This window comes from Eurosta solidaginis, chromosome 5 (assembly GCF_040869045.1).
Source record: "Eurosta solidaginis isolate ZX-2024a chromosome 5, ASM4086904v1, whole genome shotgun sequence".
In the NCBI taxonomy this organism is placed as follows: Eukaryota; Metazoa; Arthropoda; class Insecta; order Diptera; family Tephritidae; genus Eurosta; species Eurosta solidaginis.
The window spans coordinates 41,622,378-41,646,616 of record NC_090323.1 but is presented as its reverse complement, the minus strand read 5'-3'; the positions used below and the strand labels follow the sequence as shown (position 1 = coordinate 41,646,616).

The following is a 24,239-nucleotide window of genomic DNA, read 5'->3' as shown; positions in this document are numbered from 1 at the left end:
GTAGAAAATTTGAATGAAAAATGGCTTTCCTTTTGCCAGCAAATTATCGTGTAATTTCGGAAAGTTGTGCTTTTGCTGTTCTCTGAATTTTAAATAATAAAAATATGGCTATGGAAATTTAGATGAACATTTTTGTAGAGAGACAGCCGGGGCTGATGGACTATAGGACGGCGACTTATGAGAATCGACTATGACCAGGTTGAGACAGATGACTGTCTGCTTGTGACTGCGCCTCTTTTGCTAACATCAACATTTAAATGTTTTCGAGATAGGAAATGGGTGTGGTACTTATTTGGGGCAGATTACTGATGCATTGGGTCACAGCTGGATCGACGAAGTTAGAAGAGAAGGCGGCACTGTCTCACGAGCTCTGGGCAAGCCGCAATCACGGTAGTATTGATCAAGCCAGCCTAATTAAGAATACCGCGGATTCGATGACATCCACTGGTACTCCGACAGGAAGTGGTCATTAAATTACTAAGATCGTGGATAGTCTGAGAATCTGAGAATGCCTGGCCTTTTCTCGAGTGTCCCGAACTAATTGAGGATAAGTTTGCTTTGTAACGAGTTACTGAGCGGCAACGAAGAAGAGCCTGAAACTGTTAGGCATCTACTCTGCGAATGTCCAGCGCTCGGTAGAAGAAGGCAACGTTTTATGAGCAAGATTTGACTGATATAGGTCAATACACGACGCTTATTAAGCTTCACAAACTTAACGAAGTGGTTTGATTAGTAGAGTAGGAACAAATACGCGTGGTTTCACAATGGGCCTATAAAGGCCTAAGTGTGCCGCTCCGACGAGTATGGCAGGCACTTGAACCTAACCTAACCTAACGAGGTAGTAATAACCATATTAGTTACTTATGAACGTGGAGCGCAGGCCAAAATGGCCTGGAGTTCCGCTGAACAGCTGTAGTCCCTCCTTGAACAAACAGGCATCAACTGAGCAAACCTCTTGCAGGGAAGTGAGATATTTCTGGCTTAAGGTGGACGAAAACCCTAAAAAGCTCTTCCTTTTCACTGAGGCTGATTCAATTCAACACTAGCAGTGAAAACAATATCAGGTTGAAAATCAAACGGAAAATACCTCTAGCGAACAAATGTTACTTTTGACTGAATGTTACTTTTTGACTGGATGAACCAAAAACACGTCGTTCATCGAAGCTATTCTGATGGAAGGTATGGAGAGAAGGGGTCATTAGAGTGTGCGAGAGAAAAGTTATCCAGAAGAGTTATGGCCCTATCCATGATGCCCATATCAAGTATCGAAGGATGTAAAATTATGAGCTGTATGTGCTCTTTATAAAGATATTGTAGTGAATAAAAGCCCGAAGCTTCGCTGGCCAGGTCATGTTATGAGAATGGACCATAACACCAACCAAGAAAGTCTCTCAATTGCAACCGCAATTTGGAAATAGAGGAAAGGCGATAACACTGATGATTGAGTTGGGAGAGGTAGGTGGAGAAAGACTAGACTTCCCTTCGTGATCACATTTGGTGTCGGTTATCGCAAAATAGGCATAGCTGCCGTGATTTGTTACGCAACGGCCAAAATCACCTATCAGATTATGATGATTTTACTCATGACGAGGTGGAATCAGCGAGTCACTTCATAATCTGTCTTGCTCTAGATATACTCGGATCTCAGTATCGAGGGGTGTCTTATGCGGTATAATATCAAAGCGATACTCTAAGTACTTAAACAAGATCTACATGATGTTCAACACTTATGCTTCTCCTTCTCGATGACACTGTCTGTCTATGTAACAGGCACATTTGATAATGCTCCGGCTGCTGACTTTGTGGAGAAATTCGTTTGGAGTTCCTGTGTTCTGGAGGGAGAACGGCTAGCGAGCTCTCTCTTGAAAGCCGACTAAGTCACTACGTCTAAGTAGCTGTAAATATCGTATGTGGTATCACAATAAGCTATAATGTTGTCCAAGTAAGCTTTCACTGCCTGAGTGGCTATCAATAAACCTTATCTAAGTCAGCCTTATTAAACTGGAACGTCTGCCGAGCTTTCCGAGTTGACGAAGTCGGCTGGCTAATCAATTTAGAATACAATGTTTGCTTTTTGTTGAGGATAGTGATGCGGGCCTTAATCTTAAGTAGTGCAACCCAAGGTCTTTCGGATAGGCTTGGAATTCGAGGCTGCCTGCATTTCCTACCTCAAGGTCTTCCCAGGTAGAAGCAAACTATCGTTGTACAATGTCGGTTAACTTTGTGATCTTTCTTGATATCCCCTCTATTTTAAGCTGCAATATTTGGTATTGAAAGGTCACAGGCAATTCCAGCTACAGCTTAGCAGAAATCGCTAAGAACTGTGATAACATCGTCGTCGCGTTCCGAAATCACGCCTACTAATAATCGAAATAACTGACCCAATCGCAACTCTCATCAGATAAACGATCAGCTGCGACGCATTGACCCAATCATAATCTTATTTGTGCTACGACTAAGTAAATGACGCAGTCACAATTCTTGTTAATGGTAGCACAATTGGGAACTGGGAATGGTTAAAACTTAAATTCGACTGAGAAGTCACAGTAACAAATGATGTTTCGCGAATATTGCGGGATCTTCCAGCTCTAGTTAACGTCACGATAATAGTCAGCCAAGGTAGTGTCATAAGTCAGGAATTGGATCCTGCAGAATAGTTTTTGTGTCATTCATGCGACGTTACTATAAAAGGAAGGAGGCTTTGCTGGTGATGACGACTGGCATTACGGTTGAGCCTTTCTATGAACACTTTCTATGACACCAAAATTTGCAAGATAAGCTGAAGATGGTATCTCATAGCCTGGTGTTCCGTTCAATTACTACCCGGTAAAAGAGAGTAAGTGGAAGTTCACCTGGATTGAGTTGAGTTCGATTCGTAGAACTGGCTGAACTGCGAACTCTCGCATGGAAGGCATGATCTGAGAGAAAGATGCTGTTCAGTGCTCCAAGTTTAGCGACCACACATCTTGATTACTTCAATTTCTCCTATTAAAGGTTTAATTTAGTTTAAATTCTTAAACTTACAGTCACTACCCTATGATTTTAACCAATACTTAAGCATTTGTAACATATTTATTATTATTTAAATAATCGCCTGACCTACTTTAGGACCTTAATGCAAAATTTCTATTACTTACGAGTATAGTTTCCCGAAATCAAAATTAATACGCTTATTCGCATAAATTGTTGTTGGTTTTGGTAAGTTTTCTCTACACTCGCTATTCATGATTTTCAACTTTTGCCTGCATTGCAGCTGAGAATTTCCGTATCCTCGTAATATAGTCCAGTATAGTTTATTGAGGATTTTCTCTAACATAACCAGCAAAAGCACACTCATAGATGTACATACCCAGCAGCCTAATCAAATAGTTGCAAACCTTCTTAAAACTAGTATGAGTGCCAATATAACTGTCTGTTTCCGATACAAGCAACCGTGGGGATGGAATGATGACGCAAATTGAGGGAAGGGTTTGATGAAGTCGAAATGTAGATGAAGATAAGCATTCATCAGAAGAAGGCGATGAAAGGTACACAAGAAATGGAAATGAAGATAGCGATGGGGATGAGCGCGCAGTCCTCGCCTCCCGGGAGGATGGTTGAGGAGAAGTTGTAGACGGAGATTGGCATGGAAGGGGATGGAGACGGGGATGAAGATGGGGTTGAGGTGAAGAGGATGATAGAGGGAATGATGCTTTCAGAGGCTAGGCAGAATATGGTAATTGGTATGGGGATTATGATGGATACGGAGACTGAGTTTAAAAAATGACAGAGAGAAAGATGAATTGGGACGAACTCAGAGATTGGCAGAACATGATAACGGTGATGGGGATGGGGGGTGAAGAGGATGATGGAGAGGAAGATGAAGTTGGGATTTGGGAAGAAGGGGATGATGGAGGAAGGGGTGAGAATGGTGACGGAGACTGATGTGAAGAGGATGATAAATTCGCAGGCTGCCAGATTACCGTTATGAGATGTGGTGGAGTGGATATGTGGACTGACGTGTAGTGGATGTTGGAGAGAAAGATGAATTGGGAGGCTGGGCAGAAAACGGTAAAGGGAATGGAGATGGAGATGTAGACGGAGACTGGGGAGAGAGGATGATAGAGAGGTAGATGACGACGGGATTTGGTAAGATTGAAGGTGATAGAGAATGGGATATGAAAGGTCACGAAGACAGATATGAAGAGGATGAAAGAGCGGAAACTGATTACGAAGGCTGAGAAGGTGAAAGTGATGGAACAGGGGCGAAGGTAGAGACTGATCGTAACTGCGCCTGAGACGTCACTGTGTAGAGGAGGGAAATGGGTGGAAAATATCAATATCCTCTAACGGGAGTCCAAGGAAACTTGTTGTTTCAACAGGGGCGGACCATAAGGAAAGGGGTGTTAGAGGCGTTGGTTCCACATTACAATTAAAGAGATGGTTGGTGTCATGTGGGGACACATTGCAAGCAGGGCATACATTTTGTATGTCGGGGTTGATTCTGGATAGGTAAGAGTTTAACCTGTTACAGTATCCAGAACGAAGTTGAGCAAGAGTGACACGCGTTTCCCTTCTGCGAGTTCTGGATATTTTTCTTCAAGTACTGGATTCACCGGGCAATTCCCGACATAAAGGTCCGACGCCTGTCTATGGAGTTCACCAAGGACCTGCTTGTGTTTTTCCGCTTCATACGGCTGGGTTCTCAGGTGCCGTATTTCCTCAAAATGCTTACGGAGATGACTCCTTAGGCCCCTAGGCGGTGCTGGTTCGTCAATCAGATGTCTGTTGGGATGCCCAGGTTTCTGGGTATTCAACAGAAACTGTTTGGTCAGCATCTCATTTCTCTCCCTGATGGGGAGTATTCTCGCCTCATTATGCAGATGGTGTTCTGGGGACATAAGAAGACAGCCCGTGGCGATTCTGAGAGCAGTATTTTGGCAGGCCTGTAGTTTCTTCCAGTGGGTGGTTTTTAGGCTTGGCGACCATATGGGTGACGCGTAGCACGTAATCGGCTGGCTAATTGCTTTGTATGTGGTCAAGAGCGTTTCTTTATCTTTTCCCCAGGTACTGCCAGCAAGGGATTTGAGGATTTTATTACGGCTCTGAATTCTTGGAACAATTGCAGTTGCGTGCGCACCAAAATGTAGATCCTGATCAAACGTCACACCCAAGATTTTGGGGTGTAGGACAGTCGGTAGCGTAGTGCCATCGACGTGGATGTTCAATATGGTCGACATTTGGGGCGTCCATGTTGTAAATAAGGTCGCGGAAGATTTAGTCGGTGACAATGCCAAGTTTCGCGAGGCGAAAAAACTGGAGAGATCAGGGAGATAGCCGTTTATTTTATAGCACAGCTCATCGATCTTTGGGCCTGGACCTGTGGCCATTATTGTGCAGTCATCGGCGTAGGAAACGATTGTGACTCCTTCCGGTGGTGAAGGTAGCTTAGATATGTAGAAATTAAACAAAAGCGGGGATAGGACACCACCCTGTGGCACCCCTTGTTTAATTCTCCTTTGTTTTGATGTTTCGTTTCTGAATTGCACCGATGCCTGCCGACCACCCAGATAATTTGCGGTCCACCTTTTAAGACATGGGGGAAGGGTAGACCCTTCCAGGTCTTGCAGTAACGAGCCATGGTTGACCGTATCAAAAGCTTTTGATAGGTCTAACGCTACGAGTACTGTTCTATGGTGGGGATATTGATTCAAACCGCAATTCATCTGGGTGCTAATGACATTTAGCGCGGAGGTAGTGCTATGGAGTTTTCTGAAGCCATGCTGATGAGGGGCTAGCTGCAAATGTGCTTGGAAATAAGGGAGCAAAATGGCTTCAAGCGTCTTTGCCACTGGCGATAGGAGAGATATCGGACGATATGACTCACCTACGTTAGTTGGTTTCCCAGGCTTTAGTAGCGGGACCACCTTGGCCATTTTCCATTTCTCGGGTATGACAAAGGTGGAAAGAGACAGGTTGAAGACGTGCGCTAAATATTTGAAACCCTCTTTCCCTAGGTTTTTAAGCATCGGCATGGCTATGCCGTCTGGGCCCACTGCTTTGGATGGTTTGGCGCGACCAATGGCGTCCTCAACCTCTCTAGCGGTGATGGTAATTGGTGACGCGCTGAGTTTGTGTTTATGTGCGTGTCTATTGGCTCTCCGTCTATCTTTGTCGACCGTAGGATGCATTATATATTGTCGGCAGAAAGCGCTCGCGCATTTTTTCGCATCCGACAGCACCTTATCGCCAAAGGCGATGGAAACTTTGTCTTTGTGCTTAGTCGGATTCGATAGGGACTTTACGGTGGACCAAAGTTTACATACACCGGTAGAGAGGTTACAACCTCTTAGGTGCTCTTCCCATTTCGTCCGCTTGTGTTCGTCCACAAGCAATCTGATGCGTTGGTTTATATCCCTTATTTGGGGGTCGCCTGGATCAAGCTGTCTTATAAAGTCGCGTTCCCTCGCTAAGCTCGCGGCCTCCGCCGGGAAGTGGGGCCGGATTTCGGGAATTCTCCCGGCGGGAATGAAATGTGCCGAGGCGGATTCAATGACCTTACGGAAGGCACGCTCCCCTTGGCGGGCATCAGTCGGGATAGGGAGGGCAGCAAAGCTGCTGTCTGTTGCAGATTTATATTCTTCCCACTTTCCTTTTTTGAAGTTTATGAAAGTGCGTTTTTCGGTGACGATGAAGTCGGCGGTACGCTCGAACGAAATAAGTATGGGCAGGTGGTCGGATGCCAATGTTACCATCGGCTGCCAGTTGACGCAGTTTACGAGTTCTGCGCTCACGATTGAGATATCTGCCGAGCTATGACAGCTTCCTACCATACGTGTGGGGGCGTCTCCGTTTATTGTGCAGAACGTCGTTTCGTCTATTTGATCCGCCAACATCTCACCCCTACTGTCCGCCCGCAAGTTTGAATGCCATAGGTCGTGATGGGCATTGAAATCGCCTAAGATAATGCGATTGTTGCCAGTGAGTAAGGCCTCGATATTAGGGCGGTATCCACTGGGGCAACAGGTGACAGGAGGGATGTAAATGTTGATGATTTCTAGATTTGCATCGCCTGACCGGACAGATAGGCCTTGACGTTCTAAGACATTGTCACTGCGGTCGACGCCAGGATCAAATATATGATATTGCACAGAGTGGTGTATAATAAACGCGAGGCCGCCTCCATTTCCGCTCTCGCGGTCTTTCCTGTGGACATTATAACCAGAGCAGGTCTGCAATGCAGATCTTGCTGTGAGTTTAGTCTCTTGAATCGCAGCAATGCGGATGTTGTGCCGCTTCATGAAATCGACTATCTCCGTAATCTTCCCAGTTAGTCCATTACAGTTGAACTGCAGAATTCTGAAGTGCATGAGGGGTGACGCCGCCACTCTAGGGGTAAGTGAGGGGTGACTACGCCTAGGTTGTGGAAGGCCAGGACGCAATTGCTGTTGTGGCCTTGGGACTGGGCGCCCTTGGGCAAGCATTGGGGTACCCGGATGATTTGGGTTTGCGACCTGGCAACATGGCGCGATGAAACCCGTCGAGTGGTTGCCGTCGCGGAGACCAGAACATCTAGGAAAGTGGCACCACCCAAGGCAGGAGCTGCATTGAGCGGATGTCGCAAACCTATATATTCTGTGCTGGCAGACGGTGCAAACGTAGGCAGGGACTAAGAGTCTGTTTCCCTGACCTGCACGATTGCTAAGCGGGGTCGCCCCCGGCAGTGATTTGCAAACATTCCGATTAAATTTTTGTCATGGAAAGTTCACCAGTGGAAACTTTTCTGCCTTCCAGATCTCGGAGTCGGCGTAAAATATGTAGCTGCCGTTGCGCCAATTTGTAGGAAAAATTAAAAGGAGCAGGAAGCAAATCGACAGAGAATATCTCCCTAAAACCTCTTCGGAGGTTATCGCTGAAGGTGATGACTATGGAAAAGGGTGTGAAGTAAAGGCAAACTGAAGTGTAAGCAGATAAAAAGCAGCTACGGTAATAAAAAGGAAGTTGATGATGGGAATAGATTTAGAGACGGGTATTGCTCAGAATATACCAATTGAAAGTATAATGACCAAGTGGTAGAAGATTAGAGAGAACGCGATGGAAATGGAGAGGCTGGCTGAAAAGAAGTTTGGGCCGACGGCTGGGACATAATAATAAAGATAATAAGATACTGTTTAGAGGCACGAGGTGGAGATTGGGCGGAGTTGAAAATGCTGGTAAAAAAGACGAGGACTGACTTTGAAATGCGAAGCAAGAGACTGAAAAAAGACGAATAGAGATACTAAGATGAAGGTGGTCAAGGAGGAAATGCAGATACAATGTCAGGGGGTTATATGGTGGCGGAAGGAGAATGAGGGGAGGAGCGAGAGGGGAATTAAATGATGATAGAGATTGATGCTGTAATCATAACTGGTTTATTAATTCGTACGAAGAAGAAGCAGTACCAGCCTATTATTCGAGGAAAGGAAAATATTTGCAAATTTTATTCTAAAAGGTTCGTTAGGTTGAAGTGGCCTGTCAATTAAGACCTCACATATAATAAATCTATCCACTCAGTGCCATCATAACTTGTCGACGATCAAACAGAAAAATCCAATTAGTTACAAGGGCCTCTGTTATAAAATATCTCCACCCTCTTGGCAAACACTAGAAGTTTTCGGAGACCTGGTTTAAGTGCCTTTTATAGTGACAGCAACCTTTATGGCTGGAGCCTTGAGCTCACGAGTTAAGGACAAGAAAAAAGAACGTGCTCAGTCAGTTCTTCCTGTAGTTCGCACTTTCTATATTTGCTGTTCTTGAGACGAGGCCAAATTTACAAACATGCAACGTCAAAAGCCTTAAGTATTCTCTCTATAGAGACTTGGGCAATGTTTGGATGATCTTGAATGATCATTTGCAATTACCGTAGCCTTTGATTTCTTCCAAGCGGATTGCGCCGTCCACTATGGATTCATCTTGCGGTGCAGCTAACATGTCGGCTCATTCGTTACCTTCTATCCTTTATGACCGCGATGTACGTTACGGCCTAACCGAAGTCTCTCTTGGACAGTAGGAGCATTCAAAGTAAGATTTTTAAAAAAAGATTTTTCAAAATATCTTAAATGGCTTTTAATGTATGACTTGCATAACTTTTAAGTTTTAATTTTCTTATGTAGGCGGTGCCACGCCCATTTTGGAAAATTTTTCTAGTGTTATTGGATAGTCCCACTTATCAAGCTTTATAAGTTGATCAGTATTTGTTATTGAAATATAACCATTTTTCATTTATCAACACTTTCGATGTCCAAAAAATGGGCGTGGCTATCGTCGATTTAACCCATCTTCAATACCAGTATAAGTATTCCTGGTTCAGATAAGTTGGCATTGGTATACCTTTTTGGTGTTGTTTTTCCAGCCCCAGCATTAGCCTTCGATTTTTCGTTGCTCCTAGTTTGTTCTTTTTCGGACTACTCTAATTACAGTCAGAAAATTTTGGTAAGAGAAAAGCATCATACTGACTTGTTAGATATTTCACTGCAAGGTAGATAGAAGTTGCTGCTTTCAATTTATCTAAGCAAGAGTTTCAGCTAACTTTGCGTATCCTTGTGTAGCGTCTGCCTCTGAAACTGAATAGAACAGATGGCTAACAATAACTCGACTGAGTAACAGTTTATGGAAAGGAGAGAGGAGTAAGCGGTTGTAGAGGAGTGTCATGATATAATGATGAATGGTGTCTGGTGGTGAAATATTACTGCGTTAAATACACTTTTTGGTTTTTATGAAAGCTGATTGTTGTGAGAAAGTTTATGATGAGTTTGATATTGGACTACAAGTGGACTATGAAGAGCTACCAATAAAAAATGAATGGCTGGTAGCTCCTGAGCGCGAATGTTTGGTATTTCTTTTAATGAATTCTCTCAAATGAGTTTCGACTTGATCATTCTATAAACTCAAAAGAAAGTCGAACGATATCATTGATAGCCTGATCTATCTACTGGAAAGATTCTAGTTTTATGATACCTAGTAAGACGTTTTTTGGCGGCCACCGTGGTGTGATGGTAGCGTGCTCCGCCTATCACACCGTATGCCCTGGGTTCAACTCCCGGGCAAAGCAACATCAAAATTTTAGAAATAAGGTTTTTCAATTAGAAGAAAATTTTTCTAAGCGGGGTCGCCCCTCGGCAGTGTTTGGCAAGCGCTCCGGGTGTATTTCTGCCATGAAAAGCTCTCAGTGAAAACTCATCTGCCTTGCAGATGCCGTTCGGAGTCGGCATAAAACATGTAGGTCCCCTCCGGCCAATTTGTAGGGAAAATCAAGAGGAGCACGACGCAAATTGGAAGAGAAGCTCGGCCTTAGACCTCTTCGGAGGTTATCGCGCCTTACATTTATTTTTTTTTTTAGTAAGACGTTTTTACTATAACCTGTTTAGTGCATCGTGTGAAATTCTAAAATTCTCTGTCATTGGAGGATTTCCATTTAGAAAGGCACCTGTACCGAAGTAGTCTTTAAGTTAATCATGGAGCAAGGCAGATATCTTAGAATGAGTTTCTTTGGATAAGACTGCCCGTACACATTCGTGGAAGCGAGCTGTTAACTCACGAGCACGCGCCGTTACCCTCGCCATCCAAAAGCGCATTTGTCGTCAGAGACTTTCAGAAATGGATCCAAGTACCAAGCTTAGGTTGTAGATGAAAATTATGCTCAATCGTGCAATTTTTGCCCAGCTTATTAAAAACAAGACTTTATTCAGTGGATAAAGCAAAGGAAGATAGTAAACTCCACGTCCACGAGCCCACGACCACCCTTTAATCGACGTGGAAACGGTATATTGATGACAGCAAACAAGGTTGGCTATAAGCTGTGTGTCTACAATATGGCATACGCGTCTAAAGACAATACGATGGAAAAAGATGTAGGTTTGCCAGAGAACCTGCACAGTGAACTGTACATACTTAACGTTAAAGACCGGATTGAAATCCTGAGGAGCTTGTGCTGGTCGGCATTCCACTCTCTAGGATACGGCGGTTTTCAACATACAACATCTAACAGAGTGTTAGCGAAGCGAGACTACTTTTCTGAGTCGTGGTTAGAGTCTATAACCACAGACACTTTAAAAGTATGCATATAATCTGCTGCGGAGAGTTGCTTCAGAAGTGAGAACTTTTTGGTTAGATGTGCTGAAACTTAGTATTTGACATGTTGTGACCTAGCTCGCAGAATATTTGCACTATGTTTTTATCTTCGTAGCCCTAATTCAACTCATTATAACATATCCTTGTTACACGACGTCGGCGTCATGGAAACGACCCCACAAATAATAAGCAGATTCTTTTTCTGCTATACTCCAAAGGTCAACATATCTCTCGTCACTTTCCATAATTTCGATCCACATTAATTTTTTAAGTTGGAAAACTTGGATGTTTGGACGCTTGGGAAGGTTGGCTGCTTGGATGTTTGTAATTCAATAATACCAAAACGGCTCAAAAGATTCATAAATTTGACACACTAGTAGTCATTACAGTTCTACTCGCTTTCTTTCTAAGCCGCTGAATAGATTTATCTGGAGGTTGATACAATGATAGCCAAGAGACTGCAGGGATCAGCCAATAGACTGCAGCAATCTACTAGAAATATTTTTTATGAAAGGGGTCCCACGCCCCCTGAGGGCAGTTGTCTTTTATATTTTATAGTAATTTTTAACCGTCTTTCTAAAAGGCCTTAACGCATTTGGATGGAATTTGGCACAGCCAAGAAGAATATACTGACGTCTTCTTTCCTAGAAACAGAGGTGTCGCGACTTCTGTGTATAGTAAATTTTTAATGATTGATCTGGACCGATGATATTGTGACGAATATTTGCAACGCTAAGGGATACTATCATCTCTAAGCCAATACTAAGCAGTGACTTGTTTGCACATCAACAAATCAATCATTATGTCTATGCATATGTTCATACAAGCAGCGGAGAGAAACGCGCAAACACAAAAGTAGGCAATCATCGATGGAAGTATCACTCACATATACACGCACATATGAGAAGCTATAACGTGCATCTGTAGTTATAGCTGGTGAGCTTATAGCTGGTAAACAAATAGTAAATTCCAGAAACGCCTAGAAATATGCAAACGAGGTAACCGAAGAGTATAAAAGCAACGCCAGCTGAGGCATGGCAATCAGTTTGATTTAAGCACGCTGTCTGTTGAGAAGTAGAAGTGTTATTGTGAAAGTAGTCTAATAAAGACATTTTGCATTATAGAATATTGGAGTTATTTATTCAACAGTTTAGTGATTCGAACATTAACAGCAGGTTGCAAATTATCCGAATTGCACTAAATTCGTTATAATTGGTGTCAGAAGAGGAATTGTTGAATAAATTCCGAAAATTTTGAATACAACTTGGACATGGCAAAGTTTAGTGAATTAAAGATCCAGCAACTGAAAAAGGAGTTGGAGAACCGTGGATTGAATACAACCGGCAATAGGATCGAACTTCAAGCACGGCTACGAGAGGTAATGGAGTCGCAAGGAATTGATGTGAACGAGTATGTCTTTTATCGTGTTGTGGAAGAGTCAGCGACTAAAATGGAAGAGAAGAAAAAGACGCCGAATCCATTGACAAGTGTTGACACTAACGCGATACTAGCAGTATTAAAAAAAATGTCGTCACATACATCAACCGAAATGTCATCTCAACTGGAATCGCAAGAAAACCGTATAACATCCAAGATGAAAGAACAGAAGACACAATTGCAGAAATGTCGTCAGAAATAACATCGAAGATTGAATCATAAGAAACGCGTATTTCAGAAATGTCGACACAGATTACATCAAAAATGGAAACACAACTGAAAGAGCAGGAGGCACGCATAACAGTACATCTTGAAGCGCAAGAGGTGCGTATATCATCAAAACTCGAAGCGCGTATGGGCGAGAAAATAACGCAGTTTGAGGAAAAATCGAAGCGGAGGTGGATGCTTTGAGAGGTCGTATACAGGAGTTGCAATTAAATCGCCCAGCTTTTTCAGCAAGCAATACGAAGGTTAAAACTGAATCTTTTGACGGCTCTGTTCCTTTCCAGGTATTTAAGCTTCAATTTGAGAAGACGTCAGCAGTTAACAACGGGAATACTGAAGATAAGGCTGCTGCGCTGTTCGTCACATTGAAAGGACCTGCAGCTGAAATCTTACAGACCATTCCAGAGGGAGAACGAAACAATTACGAAACATTGATGAGCGCCCTAGAAAGGCGATACGGAACCGAGCATAGGAGACAGATATACCAAATGGAGTTACTGAACCGCTTCCAGAGGGCTGGGGAAACATTGCAATAGTTTGCATGGATGTTGAAAGGCTGGCACATTTAGCGAATGCGGACGCATCCGTGGAATACACCGAAAAAGTGAAAACTCGGAGCTTTATTAATGGAATACGGGATGTCGAAACGGAGCGAGCGATATAAGCAAACCCAAAACCTACATTCGCAGAAACGGTATCACATGCTCTGATTCAGGAAACAGCGTCGCTTCTGTGTAAGCCAGTTTTCAAAGCACGCCGTGTGTAAGTACAAAGGCCAGAGTGGGTAGACGCAATTTTGGAAGCTTTAAAAGGAACGCAACAGAAGAATAATGGTGCAATCAAATGTTTTAAGTGTGGTAACCCAGGTCACATTGCTCGTCATTGCAGCACCGGCCCTGGTAGTTACAACTTGGCTGGTCATAAACGTTAAGCTGGTGGAGATAAGCAAGAACGAGTCAGATGTAAAGATCGAAAACTTGCCCCAGCTATTGAATGTCCTGTGACATCTATCTCGCAAATTGGAAGAAACTCGAGCAGTCTTAGCATCAAAGGAGATGTGGATGGCAAGGAGCGTGTACTGACTGTAGATACGGGCGCATCTCATTCCTTAATCCGATCTGATTTGGTCAACAGGAGGGTAAAGCCATTACCTCGAGCAAGGTTGCGTACGGTCACTGGCGATTATAACCAAGTCCAGGTAGAAGTGATCTGTGAAGTCTTAATTGGGAATGTCTTAGTTTTACACAAATTCGTTGTGGCGGAGATCGTTGATGAAGTCATATTGGGAGTGGACTCCTTAGTTGACCATAACATCAGGATCGATATGCGGAGAAAGGTTGTGCGTTATAAGAACCAGGATGTACCACTCAACTTCAGTTTTGAGAAAGGGTTCAGCAGTAAGCGAGTGCTGGTGAAAGATATTCGACAAAAACCACAAAAGTAAAAGGCAGCAGATCGGGCAAGGGTTGATGGAACGAATGGGCCAAACAAATTAAAATCGAAGGTACCTGCGAGAAAAACACTGGCATTGACAAACCCTAATGGATTCACTAAAACGACTGAAGGAATTTTCCAGAAAGAATGCAAGGGTGGTTTGAAGCAAGCGCGCACTACTGTTGTGAAACGTCAATGCGATACTGATTATGCGAAGTCAATCCGTCAAACGCAAACCCTACGAAGTAGTTCATTGGCCAAACAACAGAGTGTGAGGGAACGAACTATGGTAATAAGTCGTAAGATGAAACGCAGGTACGAGGAGAACAATAATTCGGAAGGTTTCGTGGAGGGAGATTTGGTGCTGTTATACAACCCTCGACGGCGGAAGGATGTTCCATCAAAATTTCGGTGCAGTTGGGAAGGCCCCTACAAAGTTGTAAAGAATATCATTGATACCATCTACCACATACAAACTATTGGGAAACTTCGAAATAGCAGAGTGGTTCATTTGGAGATGCTAGCGGCGTTTAGATCAAGAGATTTGTAAGATTGGGACGATCAGACTTAGGTGGAGGGCAGTGTTACGAATATTAGCCACGCTAAGGGATACTATCATCTCTAAGCCAATACTAAGCAGTGACTTGTATGCACATCAACAAATAAACCATTATGTCTATACATATGTCCATACAAGCAGCAGAGAGAAACGCGCAAACACATGCATATATCTGAGATACTCCCAAAAGTAGGCAATCATCGATGGAAGTATCACTCACATATACACGCGCATATTAGAAGCTATAACGTGAATATATATTTATAGCTGGTGAGTTTATAGCTGGTAAACAAATAGTAAATTCTAGAAACGCTTAGAAATATGCAAACGAGCTAACCGAAGAATATAAAAGCAACGCCAGCTGAGGCATGGCAATTAGTTTGATTTAAGCACGCTACCTGCTGAGAAGTAGAAGTGTTATTGTGAAAGTAGTCTAATAAAGACATTTTGCATTATTGGAGTTATTTATTCAACAGTTTAGTGATTCGAACGTTAGCAGAAGGTTGCAAATAAGCAGAATTGCACTAAATTCGTTACAATATGTTTAATATAAATCGATCTCGAACTTATTTTGTAGTACCGTTCATCCTACCTCTCTAGGAACAGTACTTACTTTCTTTCTCCCTTTCCTCTCCCACTCCCCCTTTCCCTCCTTCTCCCCTACTTCCTATCCTATCCCTTTGGACACCGCCCTTTGGTGTTACATGCCTTTAAATTAGGCTTGGTCTGTGCAAGCAGATCTATAAAGTACGGGTTGGAGGAAGAAACTATCGAGCACGTTTTTTGCACGTACCCTACGCTTGACAGGCTAAGACTCCCGCCATAAGGAGGGATACAGCTGTCAGATATAAAAGCAGCGATTGGCATAGATCTTAGAAACATTTTTGCCTTCCAAGAGGACGGATTTATTTTATAACATATGTAGGTTTCGATAGGGCTTTTCAGTTCGCTCTTTAAACAAACTTCTGGTAACACTACGGACTCATTCAACCTTTTTAAGGTCCACATGGGCCGGCTAGTTCAGGTTAGGTTAACCTATCCCTCAATCCTTTCCGCTTCCGCTCCCTCTTGGTATGTAAGTTTTCCATAATTGAGCCGACCTCGATCTATGTGACCAACGTGATCGCTGTCCTTCCCGCTTTCCCTCTAGCTCTATCTCTTCCTATTGATGTGTGAGTATTATAGATCAAAGTCTGAGCAATTTAGGAAAAGTTGGCAATGCTGCAGGAAGACATATTTTAACGGTTTAATAGAGGTGTTTGGGCGGTGTTAAAACATGTACGTCGTGTCATCTCCATGCAATTGGTCGGCTAAGGGCAGCTCAAAACAAGTAAGGAAGTCCAAGTTCGGGTGAAACCGAACATTATATATCCAGCTGTACACTAGAAATGCTGTTGTTGTTTGTTTTGTGTGCTTAATAGTGTTACAAGGCTGCGCAATAATACTTATACATATTGTTTTATTCTGAACTGTGGCTCACGAAACATAGATAATTCCTTAGTCACAATAGGGGCGGTGCCACGCTCATTTTTTAACATTTGAAGTTCTTGCTATTTATTGTTATAAATCCACTTGGGAAAGGAAATACCATTGATATAAAGCTCCTTTTGCAAATATATAGCTTATTTTATTCGTCCACGATTATTTTGAAAGTCTTTTATATAAAAGTGGGCGTCGTCCTTAACCGAGTTCGTTAATTTTTCTTCAAAGCATTCCTCATAGTAAAGGCAACCTCCCTGCCGAACTTTGTTACGATTGGGATAGGTTTAACGATTTTTGATTTATGATTAATAATGTTTGTAAAATTGATTTTATCACAAGTGTGCGGTGCCACGCCCATTTTAAAAAATGTTTTAAAATTTTTATCAGGACTCTCTATATAAGTTCACACATCAAATTTCAACATTCTAGATAAATTATTTACTAAATAATCAGGTTTTTTGTGTTTTCAAACTGTTGTATATATAAAAAGCGTGCTCTTGTCAGGGAAAATATGCGAGTCAAGCTTTTGTTTTGTGCCGCAATATATAAATTGCACAAACGGAGACTCGGATTTTAATCGTTTAGAAAACTTTCTGTGTACACTAAATCCAAGCTCCTTTTGTATCGTGGGAGACCTGAATGCCAGAACTTACTTACTTAATTGGCGCTTAACCGTCTAAACGGTTATGGCCGTCCAACAAGGCGCGCCAGTCGCTCCTTCGCTCCGCCAACCGGCGCCAATTGGTCACACCAAGGTAGTTTAAATCGTTTTCCACCTAGTCCTTCCAACGGAGTGGGGGCCGGCCTCTACCTCTGCTTCCATAGGCGGGTTCCGATAGAAACACTTTCTTGGCCGGAACATCATCTTTCATTCGCATAACGTGGCCTAGCCAGCGCAGCCTGCGTTTTAATTCGCTGGACTATGTTGAGTCTGCGTATAGCTCGTACAGCTCATCATTAAATCTTCTTCGGTACTCGCCATCGCCAACGCGTAGAGGTCCATAAATCTTTCGAAGAACTTTTCTCTCGAACACTCCCAAAGCCGCTTCATCTGCTGTTGTCATGGTCCATGCTTCTGTCCCATATAGCAATACGGGTACGATAAGTGACTTGTAGAGTATGATTTTCGTTCGCCGAGAGAGGACTTTAGTTTTCAATTGCCTACCTACTCCAAAGTAGCATTTATTGGCAAGATTGATTCTTTGCTGGATTTCAGTGCTGATGTTGTTGCTAGTGTTGATACTGGTTCCCAAATAAACGAAGTCTTTTACTATTTCGAAATTATGACTGCCAACAGTAGCGTTGGTTGCAAAGGCGCGTATGCGCTGACTCTTTGCTGGATGACAGCAGGTACTTCGTTTTGTCCTCATTCACATTCAAACCCATCTTTACCGCCTCCTTTTCCAGTTTGGAGTAAGCAGAACTAACAGCGCGGGTGTTTAGACCGATTATTTCAATGTCATCAGCATATGCCAGTAATTGCACGCTTTTATAGAATATTGTTCCAGTGCGGTTAAGCTCTGCAGCTAGTATAATTTTCTCCAGCATCAAATTAAAGAAATCGCACGATAGGGGGTCACCCTGTCTGAAACCTCGTTTAGTTTCGAACGGCTCGGAGAGGTCGTTCCCAATTCGGACTGAGCTGATGGTGTTGCTCAACGTCATTTTGCACAGCCGTATAAGTTTTGCGGGGAAACCAAATTCAGACATAGCGGCATATAGGCAGCTCCTTTTCGTGCTGTCGAAGGCGGCTTTAAAGTCGACGAAGAGGTGATGTGTGTCGATTCTCTATTCACGGGTTTTTTCCAAGATTTGGCGCATTGTGAAAATCTGGTCGATGGTAGATTTACCAGGTCTGAAGCCGCACTGATAAGGTCCAATCAGCCGGTTCACGGTGGGCTTTAATCTTTCGCACAATACACTTGAAAGGACCTTATATCCGATATTAAGAAGGCTGATTCCACGATAGTGGTGCATTTTGCAGTATCCCCCTTCTTGTGGACTGGGCAAAGAACACTTAGATTCCAACCGTCGGGCATGCACTCTTCCGCCCATATTTTGCTAAGAAGCTGCTGCATGCGCCTTACCAACTCCTCGCCGCCGTACTTGAATAGCTCCGCAGGCAATCCATCAGCGCCCGCGGCCCTGTTGTTTTTCAATCTGGTTATTGCTATTCTAACTTCGTCATAATCGGGCGGGGGGACATATATTCCATCATCATCGATTGCGGGATCGGGTTCTTCATCTCTGCGCGGTGAATTGCTGCCTCCATTTAGGAGAGCAGAGAAGTATTCCCTCCATAATCTAAGCACTCTCTGGACATCAGTTACAAGGTCACCGTTTTCATTCCTACAGGAGTTTGCCCGGTCTTAAAACCTTCCGTCTGTCGCCGTATTTTTTGGTAGAATTTTCGAGCGTTATTCCTGGTAGCTAGCAGCTCAAGCTCCTCGCACTCACGCCTTTCTGCTTCTGCTTTTTTCTTCCTGAAAAGGCGTCTCGCTTCCCTTTTCAACTCACGATAGCGTTCACACACTCCTCTTGTCGCGCTCGCTTTTAACGTAGCCCTGCAGGAAGCGTCTTTTATTTCGGTTGCAACGCGGCATTCTTCATCGTACCAGTTGTTTTTTCGCCGGTAACCAATTTTTTCCTTGGCGGCAGTACGAAGTGCTTTGGAGATATGCTCCCACTGCTCCTGTATTCCTTCAGGATGAGTTGTGCTCTCAGAGAGCAGGTGTGAGAGTCGAGTTGCGAAATCATTGGCAGTCTGTTGTGATTGAAGCTTTTCGACGTCTAGCTTTCCTTGTGTTTTTTGTTCCTTGGTTTTAGCCGCGTTGAGGCGGGTGCGTATTTTGGCTGCAACGAGATAGTGGTCCGAGTCGATGTTAGGTCCTCGGATCGTGCGCGCATCTAAAACACTGGAGGCATGCCGTCCGTCTATCACAACGTGATCGATCTGATTGCGAGTATTTCGATCAGGAGACAGCCATGTAGCTTGATGTACTTTTTATGCATGAACCTCGTGCTGGATATCACCATGTTTCGAGCACCGGCAAAGTCAATCAGCCTCAGTCCGTTAGCAGAAGTTTCATTGTGTAGGCTGAACTTTCCGACTGTAGGGCCAAAAACACCTTCTTTGCCCACCCTGGCGTTAAAGTCACCAAGCACGACTTTTATATCGTGACGGGAGCAGCGCTCGTATGTGTGTTCTAATTGTTCATAAAAAGTGTCTTTCACCTCATCGTCTTTCTCCTCTGTCGGCGCATGGGCGCAGATGAATGATATATTAAAAAATTTTGCTTTTATTCGGATAGCGGCGATACGCTCGTCCACAGGCGTGAACGCCAGCACTTGCCGACAAAGTCTCTCTCCCACCACGAATCCGACGCCGAAACTGCGCTTATTCGTATGGCCACTCCAATAGATGTCACAATTTTTGATCTTCTTTCTTCCTTGCTTCGTCCAACGCATTTCTTGGATGGCGGTGATGTTAGATTTTGCTTTGACGAGGACATCAACCAGCCGGGCATCTGCACCAATCCCATTCAGGGAGCGGACGTTCCAGGTGCATGCCCTCAATTCATTATCCTTCAAACGTTTGCCATGGTCGTCATCAATAGAGAGTGCATTATCCGAGGCTTGTTGTTATATTTCATTGGAGTATGGTTTTACGTGGCGGGTCCGAAGCCCAGCGCACAACCCGTTCAGCGGGGGTGAAAATATTACTTGCACTTATATATAGCGAGCCGCTTGCTCCAAGACAGATGTTTAGCGGCTACCCAGAGGATACTTGGCCGCAAGCGACCGGCAGTAGTGAGCTGCTTGAACCGCATGCAAAAGAATCGCTCTGGTCATTCCCAGGTGGATGGCGGTCAGAAGCTTTCCCCACTTTCGTGGACTTCTATACACGGCTCCACCCTCCAGAATGCCAGAACTAGTTCCTCGCAAATAATCTGTGAGAACTCCTTATCGCAGTCTCCGTGCATTTCTATAGCCCGGTGCTCTAAAGATGTAGTCATAGAGAAATAAGGTAAACAAGTGCTAAGCCTAATCGATAGTTTCGGGGGTGTTGTTCTGTATGGAAGAACTCACGGCGATATGTTAGGTGCATTCACTTTTTGTGGTTCTGTTGGCAGCTCTGTTATTGACTATGCTGTTTGCTCATACAATGTTCTTCCTCTTGTTCATGACTTCTACATTGTTAGCAAAGAGTACTCTGACCACATGCCAGTTGTTATAAAGTTTAGAGTTTAGTGCCTCGCTGAGCTAAAAACAGTAAAGCCCCTGGCAATGACCACATACAATATGAATTCTATAAATATGCTCCGCAAAGCTTCCAAAATGAGATTCTCTCTCTGCTTAGTTTTATTTTTCTTAAAAAACAGGTTCCTACTTCGTTCTCCTCTTCTATGATTATCACGCTGTTCAAAAAAGGCGATCCTTGTCTTCCGAGTAACTATAGATGGCTGTCTCTGCTGGATACGTTATATAAGATATTTACCGGCATGTTATTAAGCCGCATTTATGTGTGTCATAGTATACTTACAGAATGCCAAGCGGGCTTCCGTAAGAACTATTCAACCATCGATAACATATTTAATTGGACAAGTATCGTTAATTTTAACTTTGCCGCGAAGAGGAAAATTTTGGTATTTTTTGTAGACTTCTCATGTGCCTTTGATACTGTCCCTCGTAGCTCGCTATTCTATAAGCTGGCCTCATATGGTCTGTCGAGTCATTTGATTGAAATCTTACGCCTTATATATGGGGATACTACGAGTCAAGTATCGTATAATGGAAAGCTTTCTAGCCCGTTCCCAGTCAATCAGGGTGTCCGGCAAGGATGTTTACTAAGCCCGGTGCTGTTCTCCCTGTATAAAAAAAAAAAAATAAATAAGGCGCTATAACCTCCGAAGAGATCTAAGGCCGAGCTTCTCTTCCAATTTGCGTCGTGCTCCTCTTGATTTTCCCTACAAATTGGCCGGACCGGACCTACATGTTTTATGCCGACTCCGAACGGCATCTGCAAGGCAGATGAGTTTTCACTGAGAGCTTTTCATGGCAGAAATACACCCGGAGCGCTTGCCAAACACTGCCGAGGGGCGACCCCGCTTAGAAAAATTTTCTTCTAATTTAAAAACCTTATTTCTAAAATTTTGATGTTGCTTTGCCCGGGGTGCAAACCCAGGGCATACGGTGTGGTAGGCGGAGCACGCTACCATCACACCACGGTGGCCGGTATCTCAATGATTTAATTGATTACCTCCCAGGTGGGGTTAAACTGGCGGATATGAAAATCAAGCTTTTGATGTATGCCGATTACCTGGTAGTGTTAGCAGAGTCGGCTGTACATCTGCAAAGCATGATTAATGCTTTGCATGAGTATTGCAAGCTGTGGGCATTAAAAGTTAATCTGTCCAAATCAAAAGTCATTGTTTTTAGGAAGGGCGGCAGGCTCCCCCTGACTATAGGTGGTTTTTTGGAAATGATCCGGTCGAAACTGTGAACGAGTATAAATATCTGGGTATAATGCTAAATTACAAACTCTCTTTCACTAAACACTTAGACACAAAGATTGGCGAGGCTAAAGCCGCAACATGCGCTACATGGTTGAGTTATTTAAATAACCCTCGAATCCGTATTTCGAAAAAAATCAAAATCTTTGAGGCTGCCGCAAGATCAATAATGTTTTATGGCGCGCAGGTGTGGGTGGGGACCATCATGAACAGGTAGAAAAACTCTTACGTTTCTTCATAAAGGAGCTTATTTTCTTGCCTGCGAACACTCCTAACTATATGCTGCATTTAGAAACGGGTATAGTTCCCCAGTTCTTCCACACACTTCGGGCGCACATGTTATTTATAGTACGTTGTCTTAGTTTACCTTCGAACAGGCAAGGAAGGCTAAGGAAAGCATACGGCAAGATGCACCCTGAGTTAAAAATTTAAAACAGCTATCACTCAGAGCGGGCTTAGAACCACTAACCGATTTTTCTCCTGCTTCCTTAAAGACTTCACTTCTTTGTTGCTTAGTAAGCTAGTCGATAAAGAGTTTCAACTTTATGTGGATCGCGCTCAAGGCTCTACCACACATGATCTTTACCCTTGCTTGGCTCCCGTGAGCGTTACATATTTTGACGACGAACATTCAGCGTATGCCATTAGCTTAATTCTCCGTGCGAGAGGTGGTCTATTGAACCCTAGTGCGAGATCTTTCAAGAACGTAACAACTGCAATATGTCCAGTATGTAACCTACGCGATGATGAAAATATTCACCACTTTATCGGTGTTTGCCCAGCCTACAATGATTACCGGTTGGCTAGTTTTGGTGAAAAAGTTTTGGTCCTGGCAAGTGTGGTAAATATCCGTAATGGTAGAGATTATGTTAATTTGTTTAAGTATCTGCAAACCAGCTTAAAGTATAGAGATCTTATTTTAAATGGTTTTCGTAAGCTCTTTATGTCAAATAAGTTTAGTCAATTATAGTGTGGCACTCAACACGTTTGTTACTGCCATAATTTTAATTTATTTTAAACTATTTTTAAGTCTTTAATGTTTATTCATTATCTTAAAAATGTATGATCTTTTGAATGGTTGAAAATAAATATACTACTACTACTATATAAAAAGTGGGCGTGGTTATCATCCGATTTCGCTCATTTTCAATACCAATCTATTCTGGGGCCAGATAAGCTCGTGTACCAAATTTTGGATATTTTTTTTTGTATAAAAAGTACAAATAAAAGCAGTATCTTCGCTGCTGCCCATCATCCAGAGAATTTTCTTTCTAGTATCCAAAGGGGTCGTTCATAGTATCTTACCAATTTGCATTCATCCTCAACATCAAAGCGAATGTCTGTTTCAACAAATCTCACACACTTCAGTAATGCTGAGCAAATATATTTGACCTTCATCTTATGTCAGCCTAAGCTCACAAGTAAACAGTTTTTTTTTTCATGTAATTTATGAGCGCGCCTTAAAGTATGCAATTTTTTTGTGTGTGTAATATATCACGAAAAAAGCTTTTTACCTAATAATTACATGTACAAGTTACAGCTTTCCTTAACACATTTATACATCATACAATATCGATTTAAGTTAAAATTTTCTCAACTACTCATTTAAACCACACCATTCGAAACCGATCGTCGTACTTACCCCGTGCGCGATCATTAGCTTGCCAGCTGCCATGTAGAATATTTTTCGCGCGCTTCACGACGTGACATTGAGAAAAACAACAAATAGTGACACTGACAATTAACATAACCCAAGCGCAGACCATACAAATAACGATCAATGAAGTTTTATGATGATTATACGTAGGCCAATAATTATCATCATCCAAGAGCAATAGAACCGTATCCGATGAGGTGTCATTTTTGACATGTTTACCAAGTGCTGTAGATGTAACACTAGCATTACCGTAATTTAATTCTGAATTCATATACGCTGAAGCACTTGCCAAGGCTACGGTAAATAATGGATGCAGCTGAGTATAATCATACCTGAGATCGGCGTACGACGAGTCGTTAGACATTTTAATAAGAATTTAAGAAACACTGTTAGTGGTTGTATGGAATTAAAAGATCGTTGCGTTATTTACTTTAAGTAATGCTGCGTAAGCGAGACAGTCTTAACAAAATTGCTTAGTATTTCAAACAAAACAAAAAACCTGATGGTTTTTATTTCTAATCAAACACTTAGAGCTCGTACGTATCTTTGAGTTTCTAGCTAACGCGATTACTGAGATATTGTATTATTCATTTCATCATCTTAAACGATCAAGTGTTTTAGCTGTTATATTATTTATCTTTTGTTTACACTCGCATCAATGGTAAAACAACTGAGCTTGAATGAGTTGAATTGAGTTAGGGAGAGCGGGGAGAGAGTAATGATCAGCCAAAAAGTGTCCATTGAATGGGGCGAAGCACTGTTAATACACCAACAGCTGACAAACAGACTATGAAAAGCTTTCATTCCATACACATCAGTTTTATTTTTATATAGAGAGCTTTTT

At 42.9% G+C, this 24,239-nt stretch overlaps 1 protein-coding gene across 2 annotated transcripts in view; it reads right to left on the bottom strand.

Moving 5' to 3' along the window:
- The window catches only part of comm3, a 167,129-nt gene extending 143,111 nt beyond the window's left edge, over window positions 1-24,018 (bottom strand). The window contains exons 1-2 of one of the 2 annotated variants that reach the window (XM_067757555.1): window positions 23,826-24,016; window positions 23,381-23,727 (exon numbers count right to left, since the gene is read on the bottom strand). In XM_067757555.1, coding sequence (XP_067613656.1) covers window positions 23,381-23,666 — 286 coding nt within the window. In that variant the 5' untranslated portion in view covers window positions 23,667-23,727; window positions 23,826-24,016. Of the gene's footprint in view, window positions 1-23,380 lie in introns of both variants that reach the window. The other variant, XM_067757553.1, reaches the window with a different exon arrangement.
- Between the last annotated feature and the right edge of the window lie 221 nt (window positions 24,019-24,239).